Genomic DNA, 20,941 nt, shown 5'->3' on the forward strand with positions numbered 1-20,941 from the left:
GTCCTCAAATCATGGCTTAAAGACTTCAAGGTGCAGAAAATCCTCCAGCAAGGGACCCGTGGCCCACGCTGCAGAGGAAGGCGAAAAACCCCCAGGGCCTCTGCCAATCTGCCCTGGAGGAAAATTCCTTCCCGACCCCAAATATGGCGATCAGCTAAACCCTAAGCATGTGGGCAAGACTCACCAACTAGACACCCAGGAAAGAATTCTCTGTATTAACTCAGATCCCGCCCCATCTAACATCCCATCACAGGCCACTGGGCATATTTACCGCTAATAGTCAAAGATCAGTTAATTGCCAAAATGAGGCTATCTCATCATACCATCCCCTCCATAAACTTATCAAGCTTAGTCTTGAAGCCAGATATGTCTTTTGTCCCCACTACTCCCCTTGGAAGGCTGTTCCAGAACGTCATTCCTCTGATGGTTAGAAACCTTCATCTAATTTCAAGTCTAAACTTCCTAATGTCCAGTTTATATCCATTTGTTCTTGTGTCCACATTGGTACTGAGCTTAAATAATTCCTCTCCCTCCCTGGTATTTATTCCTCTGATATATTTATAGAGAGCAATCTTATCTCCCTCAGCCTTCTTTTGGTTAGGCTAAACAAGCCAAGCTCTTTGAGTCTCCTTTCATAAGACAGGTTTTCCATTCCTCGGATCATCCTAGTAGCCCTTCTCTGTACCTGTTCCAGTTAAACATGGGAGACCAGAACTGCACACCGTATTCCAGATGAGGTCTCACCAGTGCTGTCAGGGTTCCCTCCCCACTCTGAACTCTGGGGTACAGATGTGGGGACCTGCATGAAAGACCCCCTAAGCTTATTTTTACCAGCTTAGGTTAAAAACTTCCCCAAGGCACAAATTCCTTTCCTTGTCTTGGACGGCATCGCTGCCACCACCAAGATGATTTAAACAAACATTCAGGGAGAGGCCGCTTGGAGCCCTATCTCTCTTCCTCCCCCTTCCCCCCCCCCCCCCAAAAAAAAAAAAATCCCCTCAAGCCTCTTCACCCTCTTTCCTGGGGAGGCTGGAGAATAATCTACCAACCAAATAGGTTAATAAGGTGAGCACAGACCCCAGACCCTTGGGTTTTTAGGACACTAAAAACCCATCAGGTTCTTAAAAGAAAAACTTCATTATTTAAAAAAAAAAAAAAAAGTAAAAGAAGCACCTCTGTAAAATCAGGATGGAAGGTAACTTTACAGGATAATACAAATTTAAAACACAGAGGATTCCCCTCTGGGCTCAACTTTAAAGTTACAAAACAGGAATAAACCTCCCTCTTGGCATAGGGAAAATTCACAAGCTAAAACAAAAGATAATCTAGTGCATTTCCTTCCTATTACTTACAATTTCTGTAATTTTAGATGTATCATTTCACTAGGAGCTGGATTACCTGCTTGGTCCCTCTTTTTGTCTCAAGAGGGAACACACAAGAGCACAAACAAAACTTTTTTCCCCACCCCCAGATTTGAAAGTATCTTCTTTCCCCATTGGTCCTTCTGGTCAGGTGCCAACTAGGTTAATTGAACTGATTAACCCCTTACAGGTAAGTGATTCTGTACCTCTGGCCAAAAGGGATTTTATATTACTGCATACATAAAGGTTGTTACCCTTCCCTTTATATTTATGACAAGTGCCTTGTATAATGGTACTAACACCTCCTTATCTCTAGTGGAAATACCTCGCCTGGTGCATCCCAAGACCACATTAGCTTTTTTCATGGCCATATCCCATTGGTGGCTCATAGTCATCCTGTGATCAGCCAATACTCCGAGGTCCTTCTCCTTTACTTCCAACTGATGAGTCCCCAGCTTATAACAAAAATTCTTCTTGTTAACCCCTAAATGCATGACCTTGCACTTTTCACTATTAAATTTCATCCTATTACTATTACTCCAATTTACAAGGTCATCCAGATCTTCCTGTATGATATCCCAGTCGTTCTCTGTATTGGCAATACCTCCCAGCTTTGTGTCATCTGCAAATTTTATTAGCACATTCCCACTTTTTGTGCCAAGGTCAGTAATAAAAAGATTGGTCCCAAAACTGATCCCTGAGGAACTCCACTAGTAACCTCCCTCCAGCCTGACCGTTCACCTTTCAGTATGACCCGTCGTAGTCTCCCCTTTAACCAGTTGCTTATCCACCTTTCAATTTTCATATTGATCCCCATCTTTTCCAATTTAGCTAATAATTCCCCATGTGGAACGGTATCAAATGCCTTACTGAAATCAAGGTAAACTAGATCCACTGCGTTTCATTTGTCTAAAAAATCTGTTACTGTCTCAAAGAAGATCTGGTTGGTTTGGCACGATTTACCTTTTGTAAAACCAGGTTGTATTTTGTCCCAATTTCCATTGACCTCAATGTCTTTAACTACTTTCTCATTCAAAATTTTTTCCAAGACCTTGCATACTACAGATGTCAAACTAACAGGCCTGTAGTTACTCAATCACTTTTTTCCCCCGTTCTTAAAAATAGGAACTATGTTAGCAATTCTCCAGTCGTACAGTACAACCTCTGAGTTTACAGATTCATTAAAAATTCTTGCTAATGGGCTTGCACTTTCATGTGCCAGTTCCTTTAATAATCTTGGATGAAGATTATCTGGGCCCCCCAATTTAGTCCCATTAAACTGTTCGAGTTTGGCTTCTACCTCGGATGTGGTAATACCTACCTCCGTATCCTCATTCCCATTTGTCATCCTACCATTATCCCTAAGCTCCTACTTTGCCTCAGTCTTTAATGAGGCTAATGATTTGTTTAGATATTGGGCCATGCCTAGATTATCCTTAACCTCCACTCCAGCCTCAGTGTTGAGTGGTTCCACTTCTTCTTTCTTTGTTTTCTTCTTATTTATATGGCTATAGAACCTTTTTACTGTTGGTTTTAATTCCCTTTGCAAGGTCCAACTCTACATGGTTTTTGGCCTTTCTCACTTTATCCCTACATGTTCTGACCTCAATAAGGTAGCTTTCCTTGCTGATCCCTCCCATCTTCCACTCCTTGTAGGCTTTCTGCTTTTTCTTAATCAACTCTCTGAGATGCTTGCTCATCCAGTTTGGTCTACAACTCCTGCCTATGAATTTTTTCCCCTTTCTTGGGATGCAGGCTTCTGATAGTTTCTGCAACTTTGACTTGAAGTAATTCCAGGCCTCCTCCGCCTTTAGATCCACAAGTTCTTCAGTCCAATCCACTTCCCTAACTAATTTCCTTAATTCTTTAAAGTTAACCCTTTTGAAATCAAAAAAACCCTCTTGTTGGTTCAGCAACTACTTGGTGAAGGAATCCATCAGCTATCACATCCAGGAAAATCTGAGCCCTATTATTACAAGCACTTGTCCTCCAGTCTATATCTGGGAAGTTAGTCTCCCATGATCACACAATTCCCATTAGTGTTTACTTCATTAGAGGTCTCCATCCATATCCAAATCAGATCCCGGTGGTCTGTAGCACAGCCCAAGCACTATCCCAGGGGAGACTCTAGTAGCTTTCTTCTCCAATGTGATTTTTTGCCCAGACAGACTCTGTCTTATCCATTCCATCCCTTATTTATTTACACTCTACCTCATCATTGATATACAATGCTACTCCACCACCTTTGCCTTTATTTCTGTCTTTCCTAAACAGCACATAGCCTTCAATGCCTGTACTCCACTCATGACTACTATTCCACCATGTTTCTGTTATCCCTATAATAGCTGGTTTCACTTCCTGCACCAGTAACTCTAGTTCCTCCATTTTGTTACCTAGGCTCCTCGCATTGGTGTACAAACATCTTAATTTTTGCTGTTTGGCTTCTCTCACATTCTTTACCTGATTAGGCCCAGACATTCTACCACCAGTATCACCTATTAGACTGGTATCTACACTACCCTTCCTCCTTGTGTCTATTCTCCTACCCATGGCTGTATCCTTTCTTACTTCACTTTCTTCCTTCTCAATCTTAAAATCCAGCGTGGAGATTACCTGGACATCTCCCAAACCATCTCCTCCAAATTCCTAGTTCAAAGCTCTCTTAATCAGTTGTGCCAGCCTCCATCCTAGAAGTCTATTTCCCTACCTACTCAGGTGAAGTCCATCCCGAGAGAACTGTCCATGAATGCCTCCCAGTGGCCATACATCCCAAAGCCCTCCCTATAGCACCACTGCCAGAGCCATCTGTTGATTGTCCTAATCTTGTCACACCTTTGTTGCCCTTCTCTAGGAACAGGCAGAATCCCACTGAAGATCACCTGAGCCTCGATTTCCTTAAGCGTCTTCCCCAGCCTGGCATAGTCTCCCTTGATACGTTCCAGCGAGAATCTAGCCGTATCATTCGTTCCCACATGAAGGACAATCAGTGGATTCTTTCCTGCTCCCATTAGGATCCTCTTCAGCCTCAGGTCCACATCCCGTATCTTAACACCCAGCAGACAGCACACCCTTCTGTTCTCTGCATCAGCTCTGGTTACAGGCCTGTCTGTTCTTCTCAGTAAGGAGTCCCCAATCACATAGACCTGCCTTTTCCCGGTGATGGTGCGATTCTCTGGTCTATCCCTGTTCTCTCTGGCTGCAAGTCCTCTCGATTCCTATTGTCCCTTGCAATCCTCTGCAACCCATCCCGTATCCTCCTGGGGCTCATATTTGGTGTTATCTCCATGGACTCTTCCCCTCTTCCTATAGGACTCGCTGCTCTTCTCTTCTTCCTTGCCCTCTCACCTTCAGCGACCACCTGCTGTGCCCCTTCTTCATTTTCCAACTCTGCAAATCTGTTCCTGAGCTCTATTTCTCCTTCACTAGCCCATCTTTTCCTCTGCCTGGTTCTCTTGGTCACATGCTTCCACTGTCCACTTTCCTCACCCAGCAGTCTCCCCTCAGAGTTCTTTGGTCCTGCTCCCATCTGCAAGTCTGAGCTTTTCTCTTCAGCCTCCTCATGTCTTTGCTCCATCATCCGCTCGAACTCCCTTTCTAAACTCAACCAGAGTTTCCACCTGCATCTCCAGTCCTCGGATCTTTTCTTCCATCAGCTCTATCGGGCAGCACTTCATGCAGACGAAACTCTTTTCAGGTACCCCCTCCAGGATCATGTACATGCCACAGCTTCCACATCCAGTCATCTTCATTGTGTCTTCCACTGTTTGGGTCACTACCACTGCTGCCTCTGTATCTGTCCTAGCCTTCCCACATAAATCCTGTTAGTCTGGGAAACGCAAACCAAACCTCAACAGCAAAACAACCCCCCAGCGAGCACCACAACACAGCCAGAACACCACACGCTCTCTTCACTAGCCTGTCTGTTCCGCTGCCTGCCTCTTGGTCTCCCCTCCCCGCCCCCCTCCCGCAAACTCCCCTTGCAAACTCCCCTGTTGACAGCTCTGTATGTCCCTCACATTTACCCCACACTGACGCCGCTGGGGCCCCATCTCTCCCAGTGGCTCGGCTTTCACACCCCCTCACCAGCCCCATAGCCTACGTCAGGTTCTTGGTGCCGCATTTGAGTGTGGAGTGGACCGTTCTAAATGCCCAGCCTTGCCTCAGTTTCCCTTTGTAAAGTGACCCGTTCTAATGGAATGAAAGCTCTGGACTCCGAATCCTTGGCTTAGGCACCGAGCGGCTAACTCCAGAGTAGAGGTAGTGTCCATGCTGCCCAGTGCAGTCCCTCCTTCTTGCCCGGCGCTGCTCTGAGACTGCACCTCTGGCTGGCTGTCTCTGAGCTCGTCTAAGCTAGAATGTCAGCTCCTTGGCTGAGGAACGACGCTCTACGGTGTGAGATCGAGAAAAGGAGGAGAAGAGCGGGTGGCACTCGCCCCACAGATCACACTGATGTTGGGCCAATCTTGATTTTTAAAGCACACAGAGAACCCGGGGTAGAGGCCTGGAGCTGTGAGCTTGTTGTCTCAGCCGGACAGCCATAATCCATGGCACAGCCCGGTGTTCCTGTGGGGTCTTTTTCCTCTGTCAGTAGGGAACCAGGGCTGCCGTCTTTCAGCTGAGGAAGTATCAAACCAGGGTCTTCAGCCTTTTTATGGCGTGTGAGCGACTGTATTCTGGCCAAATTCCTTGTACAGTCGCCAGGCGTACGGTTCTGTCTGCCAGCTGTGAGTTGTGCAGCACTGCTGTGAGTGTTGCTGGGTCTCGCCCCAGATGTGGCTGCATTTCAGTGACTTTTGTTTAAGTGCATTGGGGTAAAGGTGTAGAATCCCCAGCATGTTAAATCTAACCTCTTCCTCCCTTCTCCTTTGCCAGGTGATTGGGAAGCGCCTCCCACCGGACCAGCTGATGAGCCTTCTGCTCATGATGTTTGAAGGGCTGGCGGATCCCGATCAGAACTGCTCTCGAGCCGCTGCTGTCATGATCAACGCCATCCTGAAGGAGCGTGGAGGGGTGTTACTGGAAAAGGTAAAGCCCTAGGGTCTCTCCCAGCCTGTGCTTTGGACTCCAGGGCGAAAGGACCCTTCTCGAGGGATTCTGCTGCGCTGTGCTCTCCCCTGCTGCTGGATCTGAGCAGGGTATTGGTCTCCCCGCCCCCCTAGTTTGAGCAGCCCCCTCTGGGGAAGGGCTTGGTGTCTGGGTGCTACTGCCGGACGAAGGGTGCAGTCAGGTTCTGGAATATGCTTGGCAGGGCAGGAATTCGGCATGTTCGTGCAGCGGGTAGTGGGACAATGGGGCACCCGGTCAGGGGCGGGTTCTGAGCTCCTGGGTGACGCGCCATGGTCCTGCCCTGAAGGCTGTAAATATGGTGGCAGCAGGACAAGGCCGCAAAGAACTCTGGGCAGAGGAACGTCTGTGCCTCAGCCCCATCAGTGCTGCTCTTCGGTCACAGGGTGTCGCTTAGCGTCCTAGTCTCCCTCCCCCACCCCTTCGGCTGGCCTCAGGCTGATGCTCCCCAGCCTTCTGGCCGAGCGACGCTGGAGCCGGAGCTGCAGGCCTGGAACTGGAGTCGCTTGCTGGTGGGTGTAGGGAAGCTGCCACCTGCCAGGTCTGCTCCATGGGTTTATCGGCCATTCTGGCCTCCGGTGCTTTACCAGGGCTGGGACTCCCTGTGAGATCCTTGAGCACCTTCCCGGGCAGGAGGGCTGGAAGCTCAGGGGCGTGAGAGATTCTGGACGTGAAGCTTTTTTTATCTGATTCTTCTACCTTTTGTGTCAAGCCTTTTTTTTTCCCCCTTTTTTCCCTCCTTGGAAAAAGCAGTTCTCCCTCTCCACTTCTTGGGCTTTCCTCTGCCTCTAGAGCGGCTGCAAAAGTCCTGTTCTCTACCTGTTAGCCTCTATCCTGCTTGGGGTTGCTCCAGTTTGTGTGGTTCACCTCTTGGTCAGATCTGTCCAGCCCGACTTCTGAAATCCAAACTGGTGCTAAGCCTCTAAGTCCAGGGCCAAAACCGGAGCACAGCTGGGAACAGAGTGCTCTGCACTTCCTGTCTGGAGTGTGGTGTCTGGCCCGCTCTGTGCATGACCATCCTGTTTGACTGCGCTGTGCGGTTCCCGCCATTCGGCCTGCGGGCACCTTTCCAGGAGCTTGGCGTTTGACTGGGTCGATGGGGTTAGCGTACGTCACTGGCAGGCTGTTGGTGGGCACTGGGCTCTACGCAGTGGGCCGAGCTTTCATCCTGTCCCTCTGGGAGCTGCTCAAGGCCTGGGGGTGCTTGGGATGGCTGGGAAGTCATATTCCTGGGCTTCAGATGCAGCCCCCTCATCCTTCTGGCCAGAGAATTGCTGCTGGACGCGGCGAAGTAAACCAGGGCTGGGGGGCTCGTGCAGACAGCACTGCAAGGACTGCTGGCTAACGCTGGTCTCTGCTGCCTCTCCCACTTCCTCAGGACCCCAGAAGGCAAAGGGTCCTGCCCCAGATCACTGCCGGCCCCCAGCGTGGCAGGCCGTGAGATGTACCATTGGCGGGAGGGGTAGCTCAGTGGTTTGAGCATTGGCCTGCTAAACCCAAGGTTGTGAGTTCAGTCCTTGAGGGGGCCACTTTGGGATCTGGGGCAAAATCAGTACTTGGTCCTGCTAGTGAAGGCAGGGGGCTGGACTCGATGACCTTTCAAGGTCCCTTCCAGTTCTAGGAGATGGGATATCTCCATTATTACTGTATTAGCTGGCTAAGCTACAGCCTCCATTGCTGACAGCCTGCCTGGAGGCAGGGACTGCCCTGCTGGGCCCTTGCCCTGGGTCTGAGCAGCGAACCAGGCAGTGTGCTGGGAACCCGTCCCAGCTCCTCTCTGCTCGTCGTCTGTCCTGAACCCTAGAATATCAGGGCTGGAAGGGACCTCAGGAGCTTTCTAGTCCAACCCCCTGCTCAAAGCAGGACCAATCCCCAACTAAATCATCCCAGCCAGGGCTTTGTCAAGCCGGGCCTTAAAATCCTCTAAGGATGGAGATTCCACCACCTCCCTAGGGAACCCATTCCAGTGCTTCACCACCCTCCTAGTGAAATAGTGTTTCCTAATATCCAACCTAGACCTCCCCCACTGCAACTTGAGACCATTACTCCTTGTTCTGTCATCTGCCACCACTGAGAACAGTCTAGATCCATCCCCTTTGGAACCCCCCTTCAGGTAGTTGAAAGCAGCTATCAAATCCCCCCTCATTCTTCTCTTCTGCAGACTAAACAACACCAGTTCCCTCAGCCTCACCTCATAAATCACGTGCTCCAGGCCCCTAATCATTTTTGTTGCCCTCTGCTGGACTCTTTCCAATTTTTCCACATCCTTATAGATTCATAGATTCATAGATTCTAGGACTGGAAGGGACCTCGAGAGGTCATCGAGTCCAGTCCCCTGCCCGCATGGCAGGACCAAATACTGCCTAGACCATCCCTAGTAGACATTTATCTAACCTACCCTTAAATATCTCCAGAGACGGAGATTCCACAACCTCCCTAGGCAATTTGTTCCAGTGTTTAACCACCCTGACAGTTAGGAACTTTTTCCTAATGTCCAATCTAGACCTCCCTTGCTGCAGTTTAAACCCATTGTTTCTGGTTCTATCCTTAGAGGCTAAGGTGAACAAGTTCTCTCCCTCCTCCTTATGACACCCTTTTATATACCTGAAAACTGCTATCATGTCCCCTCTCAGTCTTCTCTTTTCCAAACTAAACAAACCCAATTCTTTCAGCCTTCCTTCATAGGTCATGTTCTCAAGACCTTTAATCATTCTTGTTGCTCTTCTTTGGACCCTTTCCAGTTTCTCCACATCTTTTTTAAAATGCGGCGCCCAGAACTGGACACAATACTCCAGCTGAGGCCTAACCAGAGCAGAGTAGAGCGGAAGAATGACTTCTCGTGTCTTGCTCACAACACACCTGTTAATGCATCCCAGAATCATGTTTGCTTTGTTTGCAACAGCATCACACTGTTGACTCATATTTAGCTTGTGGTCCACTATAACCCCTAGATCCCTTTCTGCCGTACTCCTTCCTAGACAGTCTTTTCCCATTCTGTATGTGTGAAATTGATTTTTCCTTCCTAAGTGGAGCACTTTGCATTTGTCTTTGTTAAACTTCATCCTGTTTAACTCAGACCATTTCTCCAATTTGTCCAGATCATTTTGAATTATGACCCTGTCCTCCAAAGTAGTTGCAATCCCTCCCAGTTTGGTATCATCCGCAAACTTAATAAGCGTACTTTCTATGCCAATATCTAAGTCGTTGATGAAGATATTGAACAGAGCCGGTCCCAAAACAGACCCCTGCGGTACCCCACTCGTTACGCCTTTCCAGCAGGATTGGGAACCATTAATAACAACTCTCTGAGTACGATTATCCAGCCAGTTATGCACCCACCTTATAGTAGCCCCATCTAATTTGTATTTGCCTAGTTTATCGATAAGAATATCATGCGAGACCGTATCAAATGCCTTACTAAAGTCTAGGTATACCACATCCACCGCTTCACCCTTATCCACAAGGCTCGTTATCCTATCAAAGAAAGCTATCAGATTGGTTTGACATGATTTGTTCTTCACAAATCCATGCTGGCTATTCCCTATCACCTTACCACCTTCCAAGTGTTGGCAGATGATTTCCTTAATTACTTGCTCCATTATCTTCCCTGGCACAGAAGTTAAACTAACTGGTCTGTAGTTACCTGGGTTGTTTTTAGTTCCCTTTTTATAGATGGGCACTATATTTGCCCTTTTCCAGTCTTCTGGAATCTCTCCCGTCTCCCATGACTTTCCAAAGATAATAGCTAGAGGCTCAGATACCTCCTCTATTAGCTCCTTGAGTATTCTAGGATGCATTTCATCAGGCCCGGGTGACTTGCAGGCATCTAACTTTTCTAAGTGATTTTTAACTTGTTCTTTTTTTATTTTATCCGCTAAACCTACCCCCTTCCCATTAGCATTCACTATGTTAGGCATTCCTTCAGACTTCTCGGTGAAGACCGAAACAAAGAAGTCATTAAGCATCTCTGCCATTTCCAAGTTTCCTGTTACTGTTTCTCCCTCTTCACTAAGCAGTGGGCCTACCCTGTCTTTGGTCTTCCTCTTGCTTCTAATGTATTGATAAAAAGTCTTCTTGTTTCCTTTTATTCCCGTAGCTAGTTTGAGCTCATTTTGTGCCTTTGCCTTTCTAATCTTGCCCCTGCATTCCTGTGTTGTTTGCCTATATTCATCCTTTGTAATCTGTCCTAGTTTCCATTTTTTATATGACTCCTTTTTATTTTTTAGATCGTGCAAGATCTCGTGGTTAAGCCAAGGTGGTCTTTTGCCTTGTAGTCTATCCTTCTTGTAGTGTGGGGCCCAAAACTGGACACAGTACTCCAGGTGAGACCTCACCAATGTCAAATAGAGGGGAACGATCACGTCCCTCAGTCTGCTGGCAATGCCCCTACTTATACAGCCCAAAATGCCGTTAGCCTTCTTGGCAACAAGGGCATACTGTCGACTTGTATCCAGCTTCTCGTCCACTGTGACCCCTAGGTCCTTTTCTGCAGAACTGCTGCCTAGCCACTCGGTCCCTAGTCTGTAGCAGTGCATGGGATTCTTCCGTCCTAAGAGCAGGACTCTGCACTTGTCCTTGTTGAACCTCATCAGATTTCTTTTGGCCCAATCCTCTAATTTGTCTAGGTCTCTCTGTATCCTATCCCGACCCTCCAGCGTATCTACCACTTCTCCCAGTTTAGTGTCATCTGCAAACTTGCTGAGAGTGCAGTCCACACAATCCTCCAGATCATTAATGAAGATATTGAACAAAATCGGCTCCAGGACCGACCCTTGGGCATTCGCTTGAAACTGGCTGCCAACTAGACATGGAGCCGTTGATTACTACCCGTTGAGCCCAATGATCTAGCCAGCTTTCTATCCACCTTACAGTCCATTCATCCAGCCTATACTTCTTTAACTTGGCGGCAAGAATACTGTGGGAGACCGTATCAAAAGCTTTGCTAAAGTCAAGGAATAACACATCCACCGCTTTCCCCTCATCCACAGACTCCGTTATCTCCTCATAGAAGGCAATTAGGTTAGTCAGGCATGACTTGCCCTTGGTGAATCCATGCTGACTGTTCCTGATCACTTTCCTCTCCTCTAAGTGCCTCAGAATTGATTCCTTGAGGACCTGCTCCATGATTTTTCCAGGGACTGAGGTAAGGCTGACTGGCCTGTAGTTCCCCGGATCCTCCTCCTTCCCTTTTTTAAAGATGGGCACTACATTAGCCTTTTTCCAGTCATCCGGGACCTCCCCCGATCTCCATGAGTTTTCAAAGATAATGGCCAATGGCTCTGCAATCTCATCCGCCAACTTCTTTAGCACCCTGGGATGCAGCGCATCCGGCCCCATGGACTTGTGCACGTCCAGCTTTTCTAAATAGTCCCGAACCACTTCTTTCTCCACAGAGGGCTGGTCACCTCCTCCCCATACTGTGCTGCCCAGTCCAGCAGTCTGGGAGCTGACCTTGTTTGTGAAGACAGGGGCAAAAAAAGCATTGTGTACATCAGCTTTTTCCACATTCTCGGTCACTAGGTTGCCTCGCTCATTCAGTAAGGGGCCCACACTTTCCTTGACTTTCTTCTTCTTGCTAACATACCTGAAGAAACCCTTCTTGTTACTCTTAACATCTCTTGCTAGCTGCAGCTCCAAGTGTGATTTCACTCCTGCCTGAGCAATATTTTTATCCTCCTCTTCTGCCTCTCGTCCTCCAGGTGCCCGTGATCATGGCTCTGATTCACAGCAAGCTGCAGGAGGTGGATGAGGAGCACTTAAGGAAGGCCGCTCAGCAGACGGTTTACATCCTGGCCTCCCAGCACAGGACGGCGGTGGTGTCCAGCCTGCTGGGCAGCTCCCTGCCCTTTGACAGGTACCCAGCTCGCGCCGTTGCATTGCTCTCCCTCTCGGAGGAGGTGGGCTTCGGAGCAGCTCTCACTTAAGCTGCAGCTAATCTCCTGGCTCTTGCCCCTGGTAATCGGACCCTGCTGGAATGGCCTTCCTGGGCTCGGGGATCAGCACGTCCCCTTGTCGGGGAGATGCCTTTAGAAAGGGCCTGGAATTGCTTTAGCGCCGCAGCCTGCATTAGCGAGCCTGTTCTGGTATAGGCCTCCAGCCCTGGCCCTGGGGTTTCCCTCGCACCTCGATTGTCCCCCCTGCCCCTCCCTGGACGTGGCTCCCGTTGGGACCCTGCTGGGGCCGGGGTGCTAGAGCCATAGGGATTCCGGTGATGGGGAAAGCAATGGCCCCGCCAGCTGATCGTGGCCTGAGGAAGGGGGAAAACCCCGTAATGCACCTTGCCAACCTTAGGGTGCCATGCAGAGGGAGCGTTTCATCCCAACTGCAGCCAGGGGCCACCAGCCTTTCCCTTTGGAGGGGCTGCCCAGAGACTTCCCCTGAGGTCGATCCTGGACATCCCTCCTTTCTTCTCTCGTGGCTCTGTCCTACCCCCGTTGTCACACGGAGCAATTCCTTCCCTCCCTCCGTGGAGATCTTCACAGGCTCCCCTCTGTCCAGCTCTGCTAGGGGACTCCTCCGGCGGGATCTGGATGTCCCAGCGAGGCTGCGAGCCCGGCGATGGAGCCAGGCAGAAAGCCCCCGGGTCGCAGTTAGCGCCTTAGCTCTATTTCTGCACTGCAGGCCAGGAGAGGAGACCCACGTCTGGCATCGGGCCGGGGCACTCGCAGGCTTGCTGCTGCTCAGAGCTAGGAGCCCGTAGCAAACTAACAGGGCAGCTCGTGTGCAAAAATAACCCTCCTGTTTGTGCAAACCTAGTCACACCTGTGCCATGTGGAAGGCGCTGGCCACGGAGCCAACCCTCACGTCGCAGATCTTGGAGCTGCTCCTGGACAAGGTGAATCGGGACGTGCCGTACAAAGAGAACAAATCCTTCCTGTTGGGGAGCACCTCTGAGCGCATTGCCACTCCCCTCCCTCTTGCTGTAAGTATCCTGCTGCTCCCCCACCTTGCCATCCCCCCCCTGGCCCAAAGGGGCCGTGCTTTCCTCTAGCCGGGCTCCTAGCCCCCAGGGAAAATGGCATTCCAGACACCCTCCTCCTCCTCCTTCCCTGCCCCCGCCCCGGCCTCCTTTGTTCATTTCCTCGGCTCAGGTGTCTGGGCCAGGCCTGGATTCTGGAAATAACGCATCACTGTGTAATGCCTATTAGAGCTAATCCACGGGCTCATAAAAAACCTCTCAGGTGTTCATCCTCTAGGGAGACCACTTTGCGTTTTATCCCGTCAAAAACCTAATCCCGGCTTGGCAGCTTTCTAAGGAGTAAAGCAGCTGTGAAAATCTCCTCCTCCTCCTCCTCTGGACCAAGTGCAGATGGTACAGAATCCGTCATGCTGAAAGCAAACACTCCTTCCCTCCCCTCTTCTACAGCCCTGTGTGTACTGGGCCGTGTAACTGCAGCTCTTTAAATCAGCTGGAGCAGGGCTATGCAAGCAGTGTGCGTGACGTGCACGCGCTCTTCCTGCCTGAAAACTCCAGCTAGGAGATCTCTCCTCACCAGGTGCCGATCTCAGACCCTGTTTCCCGATTTAGAAACATGCAAGTTTCAAATCAAACGGTTTTGTTCGAATAGTGGCTTTTCTGCTTTGTTGCCAACTCTGGCTACGGCAAAGCCAGGCCTGGGCCGCTGAACAATGCGCTGGTTGCTGGGGTCTTGTTAGTCTGAATTGGAGGAGGGGATTTGTAGCGCTTCTTGCCTTAGTCGCTAACCTACCGAGTATTGTTAACAGGTCTTAGTGGGGAGTAGACGATTTCTCGCTTCCGCCCCGGCCCTTCCTAATCCTCTTTCTCTCTTCTCAGGCCACATGTGCTCTGCATGAGATCATGTCTGCTCCGGAGTCTGGGGCAGCGGTGCTGGGGCTCTACCCGCACTTGTTTGTGGCTCTCCTGTTGCGAGTCAGCTGCACTGTGGGTGTCCAGCTACCAAAGAACCTGCAGTCCAAGGAGAGGAAGAGCGCCAGCCGGAGCCAAGGGCCCCGAAACCTGGACCCCTGCAGGTAAAGAGCAGAGGTGGACTCGGTGACGGGCTTGGAGGCAGCTGTTTTACCTGCCATGTGGAACTGATTGTGTTGTTCACAAACATCACACGTGCTGCCTGTGTGTAATGGGATAGCTGGCAAATCACACGCAGCCCGGAGCCGATTCAGGATGAAGGCCTGAGTCCCAGGCTGTGCATAGAGCTCAGGTTTCCACAGAACTGGATAAATCTCCAGCCACGTTTGTGTTTGTGAAGTTGTTCCCCACCCACTGAGGTAGCCGTGCTCTGTACTGCTGCTGCTTCTAGGGGATGGCCTCCCCTGACCTAGCCCTGCAGCTCTTCCCCATGTCCTCCGTGCAGCCACCCCCTCTGCCGAACTGCCCGTGCGCACACACTCCTCTTAGAAAGGGGCACTGGGGAGTAACTGGGGTACAAACGGCTCCGTCTCCTTCATACCCAACCGATGGCACGTTGTGATCACTGGAACGGGGAGTCGCAGTCCCCATTTCCCCTCAGGGTGTGCTGCGAACGTGCTGCTGAGAGGGCAGTGCAGTCCCCCTAGCGAGACTGGCTGCCAGCCTGCAGAGAGGGGGTCAGGCTGGAAAGTGACCAAGTCACTTGACTAATGCTGTGGCAGAGCTCTGGCCTGTCTCTTCTAGGTACCGCCCATCGCCTCCAGCACCCAGACGCTGGTCCGGGGCACTCTGACAGTGCTGGCAGACAGTGTTCCTGACTCTGGCCTTAGCCTGCCGATGACCATCCCTTCCTGCGTTACCGGGTAACGCCTGCTTGTGGCAGTAGTCATGGCTCTGGTGCATGGACGATATTCCAAGCTGTGTCTTCAGCCTTTCTAGTCTCCAAGTCACCAGGCCAACGGGCTCCGGCAGCGCCTCGGGCCAACGGGAAAGATGGCCTTGAGGGAGGACACTGACCTGGCTTCTTGCGCTGCTCTCCTCACTGCTCTGTCTCATTCCCCACTCGTTCAGTGGGGCCGGTGTGTGTGTGTGTGGTACGACTGAGCGCCACGGAAAGCTATAACGCTGCTTGTCCCTGAAGTGAGGTAGTGGCTGTCTCTCCGCGCAGACCCTGAACCGCTGTGGCATGTTCCTGCCTGACGAGTATTGCATTGTAATGGCTGTCTTGCAAACTCACCTTTCTAGGCCCAGTTTCCAAAACCTGGTTGGTCATTGGGTGACCTACCACCCTGTCAGCAGTCAGAGTGCCTCTTCCGGCGACAGCAGCAATGGTCAGGTACACACAAGCGTTGCCTCTCGTCTTACTGGGCATCCCCTAAAGCGTTTTCTTCCCTTGCCCTCCACCACATGATCCACTTACTCTTAAAACAACTTCTCTCTCGCCAAGATTTCTATCCAGCGGTAATACTTGGATCCCTGCATAATCTGTAACTCCACAGCTCCAAATGGAAAGGGCTTAGTTGTATTTGCAGAATAAGTTAGACGTTAGCTGCACAGAATAGGCTTCCTGCAGGTAACCCAGCCCCAGGCTGTAGGTTCTGATGGAGTACACACTTGTGTGCTGCTCTGGACAAAAGTCTTTGGAGCCATTAGAGGTACCGGCCTTCAAGCAGCTAACAGCTTGTGCATGCACAGGTCTGGTCTGCACAGCCTTCGCCCATGGACCGGGCAGCTGGAGACTGAATCTTTCTTTGGGCTTATGTTGCTCATGGGTGGAAAACTTATACCACCGTTGCAAACAGAAGAGACTTCTTTAAGGCGCTTTATCCCTCACCACTTAGTAAAGGGCGGGGATCACTAGTGCAGTTTGGGGGTGACTCTACTTTCTCCTCACACCACCGGCTCCAGATGCTTTGACAGCAGGCGTTTCAAGATCTTCATCCACACTCTCCAGCTGCCCCAGAGGTGAGACTGGCCTGTCCAGACCTGTTCTCGCTAGTAGCATTAAGCCACGTCTTCAGGCAGTCTTGTGTCTAAACAAGTGGTGAGAGGATGTTGAGTTGCTCCTGCTTGGGATATCTGTGTACTCCAACCTTGGTTCTTGGTCATCCCGTGTACGTTTACAGGAGCGTTCCTGTGTGACTGAGCGTCAGGCCCTTCATGCTCCAGTTCATCTGGATCCCTCCGTTCAGTCTGGTCACGGTTTGTGGCCCCTCTGAGGGAGTTAATTGTATGGCTAGTTCCCTTCAAGCTTGACTGATTCCTCCACCACCACCACCAGAGCTCCCCAGTTCTCGCTCGGGTTCCACACCTTTGTCTCTGCTTCCATGTTGCACAGTGACACTTGGTTTCATTGTCTGTAAAGCCCAAAGGGGGCTATGGCTTTGACTAGCTACTGGCAATGCTGTAGTTATAATATTGGAGATGCTGCCCTTGTGGCCACTGATGGGTAGGTGGCTTGCAAGTGTCTTCTGTTTGCAGTGTTTGTAAATGAAATATTCTGGCAGTTTGGGAACCTGGGGAAAGCCTAATGCATTCATGTTCCTCAGGGCTCATCCGCACACGGCAGCTACTTTGGAATAAGGCAGGACATGAATTTTAAAGCAAATTGCTATTCCAGCAATTGCACGTGTGGACAAGCCCTTAACTTGGATTTCAGTGGGCAGCGTTCCTCCTCTAACACGGGCAGTCCTGAGTTCTTTGTCAAACGTCTCCGTCAATAACCAATGTAGATCCAGTATCGGGGTAGCCGTGTTAGTCTGTATCTACAAAAACAACAAGGAGTCTGGTGGCACCTTAAAGACTAACAGATTTATTTGGGCATAAGCTTTCGTGAGTAAAAACCTCACTTATCCAACGCATCGATTCCTCCTCCAGGGCAGCCGAGTGCTTGACGGCTGGGAGCGAACACATCCGAGGGGGGCATCCTCTGGTAGGGTGATCCGTCAGGCCACAGCCAGTCTGGCTGCAGTGTGAGGTGGTTCTTGCTGACTGGCAGGCCGGTTTCTGGGAGTTCAGGGCACATGACACTACGACCGCTCCTGAGCGTATCAAACTTGAGCCATTTTGTGGACTGATCGTGTTGCCTGGAAAATGCTGCGTGGTTTGGGTCCTCCGTGCTCTGGCACCAATACAGACTGCCAATCCCGGCCTGGGCACTCTTCCTCATCCACCAGCTTCCTGCATGGCTTGTGACTGCCAGCAGGAAGCCCAGCATGCCCTGGGGGCTAGTCCGTTCCCCCAGAACTGGACCGTGGGCAGTGGGATGTGGTGGTTGAGCACAGCGGCGCTGGCCACAGTCAAACCTGCAGTGGCCTCAAACTCCCGTAGTAGGTTCCTGCTGGTATCACTGCTGCCATGCTGTGTCTGAGCGTGTGTGAGAGGAGAGCCCAGCCCTGCGCCCTGCTGCCCGTGATCCTGGGGCGGCTGCATGCGGCTCTGCAAGCTGAGGGATGGTGTAACTACGCCCGGCACCACGTGCCTCACTGCAAAGCCTCGTCCGTCCTGGCGTTCCCGTTGGCTACTGGCCAGCTCCAGTCAGGAAGTGCTGTTGGCTTGTCTAGGGTTCGAGGGACAAAGCCATCTTTCTGATCTCACCTCTGCAGGGTCACAGTCAGCACGAAGGGCCGGCCGTGTTCAAAAGGAGTTCAGGTAACTTCGGATTCTGCCCCTGCTCCCAAGTCCCTGCTCCGGGTCTGGGCTCTTAAACCTCCCTTCCCCGTTGAGAGCTTTCCTCTCCCTTGTTGCTGTGTGAAAGACCTGCACGAGCACAACATGCTTGCAAACCCCCCTCCCCTGATCGGGGGAGTTCTGTAAACTCTCCTCTTCGGCACTGGGAGCTGATGTTACTGGCGGGTCCCCAGGCAGACACTGGGCAATGCCCACGTTAGAGGGCACTGAGCCAGGGGTGCTGTGCCCAGCGCCCCCTCACCTACTGGCGTGAAGGAAACACAACTCCAGCTCTTTGTATCTGAAGCAGCGCTCCTTTCATTGCATGGGGAAAGGCAATAAGCAGTTCTCTATTGGTACCAATAGATGGCGCTGGTTTGACTAGCATGCTGGAGGCTGCAGGCTTAGGTCTCTGCCAGCGTTTCTTGGGTGAATTCCAGTCTCCCTGCCCAGATCTCAGCCCTCCCGCTAGTCAGCCGTGCCCACAAACTGTCTGAATTCAGTCCCTTAAAACAACCTTGAGGCTTTGACTGATGCACCCAGTGGCAGCAAAGCAATGCAGTGTCCTGCTGCTGCACCCTGACCGCTCACTGCTGTGGGGCACCCGCCTTCCAAAACCGCCTGGGGAACACTCCAGTGAACCAGGCTGTAAACGTGCCCCTTCTTCCCAAATTCCACGCCTCCGCTTTAACAGGGGTTGCCTTGACTCCAGGATCTGTTGCAGTCCCTGGAGGTGGTCACAGGCCCAGGACGGCTACAGCAAAACCTGCAAAAAAAAGTCTGACTGGGAAAAACCCTCCTTTGCATCGACGCTATGTGCCTGTGAGGCACACGCTGCACTTCCTGCCCCACTTCCATCAGTCAAGGGGAAGCCTGAGTCCCCTTGGCCGGGGGTGGGTGTGGGTTGCAGACTTTACCGTGGCTCTGTGGCCTGTTACTCAGGGAAATCAGACTTGCACGGGGGAGGCTGCATGGACCCCGAACTGGGACTTGTAGCCACTTTAGGTGCTTCAAGCTCCATTCATCAGTTTGTGCTGAGACGGTTGCAAGGAAAAGCTGGGCTCCGTCTGCAGGGGGAGGGGGGGCCAGAGGCTGAGTTAGTGGCTGCCTATGACAGACTTTAAAGTGACGCAAACTGGATCTGACAAAGCCTGATAGGCCCTGTGTTCAGCTTGGAAAGCTGCCACTAATTCCTCTGGTAGCTTTTCCAGCCCCCAGTTGTAATGAATGGAAACAGGTTGTTACTCTGGCTAGCAGAGCTGCTCTCTGATTAGTATTTTATTTAGACCACATGTTCAAACAAAATTCAAAAAAAAAAAATCTGCTCAGTGGCTCAAGCTAAAGTTGAGCTTGCTCCACACGGCTGCTGTTTCCCCCTCCTGGCTGCGTCCTCCGCTCTCCAGCCCAGCTCGGGGAGGGGTCTGCTCGCGGGAGCCTCGACAGCCACCCTATTCGTGAACCCTGACAGATTCTCACCAGGCCATAAGTCACTTGCACTCTTTGTGGCTTTGGCCGTGTGCACCCAGAACTGTCTGTTCTCTCAACTGCCTCTTCCTCCTCCTTAATGACTTCTGGAAAAGATGCAGAGTGAGAGATCTCAGCCAGACCCCAGACCACCAGAACATGAGGAACACTTAAAGGAACTTGGAGCAACTGGTTGCCTCCCAGGGAGGGAGATGCAGGAGCCAGAAACTACAGATCTTCCTCCAAAAAAGAGTCTGAGCAGTTGGGCAAGAATCCAAATCCAGCGGGACTGCTGCTGTCCTGTCTGGGAGCGCCACTGGCCACAGATTGGATCAAGTGTTAAAATGCTTCCTCCCAAGCGCCTCCTTTTAGCAGTACAGGCACTGGCCCCTCTGATCTCTTGTCAGGCAGAGCAAAGGCCGGATTGCTCTTGGAGATTGTGTGGCAGGTTGCAAGAAGACCCAGTTCTGTTGAGTGGGAACTGATTGATCTTCCCTGCAACATGCTGGCTGCAAAAGGGATCGGGAATCCCTGAAGTATCCTAGGACTCTTCAGAGCTGGAGGTGGAAGTTGGGTCACTATTGCATTACAGCTCCCAGAGGTGGGGCACTCTCTGGTTCAGGTAGCTTAGGAGTGGACTGTGAGGCACGCATAGCTTCCCTTGCGGGGGCGATTCCAGGGTCTAACAGAACTTACGAGCGCTGCTCCACTCTGTTAGCAAACGTTCCTCATGTGCGCCTAGCAGAAGGGCGTGGGGCAGAGTGGGGACTGCAGGCGAATGGCGGGATCGGAAATGATTCCGATACAGGATTAATTAGGTCAATAGCAGGCATGTGACTAAAGCTCCCTGAAGACTGTCTTGAGTGCTTCCTTTCCGCTCAAGCGAAAAGGTGGCTTGATCCGGCGGTTTGGCTACCAACCGAAAGAAACACGACATAGGCAAGGCCAAGTGCTCTCCTGTCTCTCTGGTCCCCGCTGAACTCTGCAGGCGTTACTCCAGAGCAGCGGCGTGGCTGCGGGGCGGGAAGCTCTGTGAAGTCTCGGTGGATCAAATGGCTACATTTGGGGGGTGGGGGAAGGTCTCTTACCAACCACGTCCAGACTTGCCTGGCCCATTGATGATGACCGCACAACCTCCCAGTCCCTGGGCTTGGGTTCTGCTCTTACTGCATTGGGGGCAAACAGGTGAACTTTGGCTCTATGTCTGAAGTCGTTGCTGATTGATGTGGGGGAAATCGCTTTTGTCCCAGGTACAGGAAAAAATGCAGAGATGTGAAATTCCAGGCTGCTCCCGGGAGCTGGTTGCAATATCCATAATTTCCTGTACACGTTTTGAATTCCAAGTCTTGCTGATATTTCAGTGCCCAAGAGCTGGTCAAGGTGAATACGATAGCTTGGCAGGAAAAGGCCCTGGAAGAGATGGGAAGGCAGGAAGTGGCTATAGGACACGGTGGAAAAAGCAAACCTAGTGAATGATTGACTTTAACCAGCTGCC

At 51.1% G+C, this 20,941-nt stretch overlaps 1 protein-coding gene across 2 annotated transcripts in view; it reads left to right on the forward strand.

The window, feature by feature from the left end:
• Nucleotides 1-20,941, forward strand: part of MROH1 (maestro heat like repeat family member 1) — a 111,503-nt gene that overhangs the window by 61,343 nt on the left and 29,219 nt on the right. For both annotated transcript variants that reach the window (XM_054018485.1, XM_054018486.1), the window contains 4 exons: nt 6,234-6,386; nt 12,125-12,279; nt 13,182-13,347; nt 14,221-14,417. In XM_054018485.1, coding sequence (XP_053874460.1) covers nt 6,234-6,386; nt 12,125-12,279; nt 13,182-13,347; nt 14,221-14,417 — 671 coding nt within the window. The remainder of the gene's footprint in view (nt 1-6,233; nt 6,387-12,124; nt 12,280-13,181; nt 13,348-14,220; nt 14,418-20,941) is intronic.

The sequence above is a fragment of the Malaclemys terrapin genome, chromosome 2 (genome assembly GCF_027887155.1).
Source record: "Malaclemys terrapin pileata isolate rMalTer1 chromosome 2, rMalTer1.hap1, whole genome shotgun sequence".
Lineage (NCBI taxonomy): Eukaryota > Metazoa > Chordata > Testudines > Emydidae > Malaclemys > Malaclemys terrapin.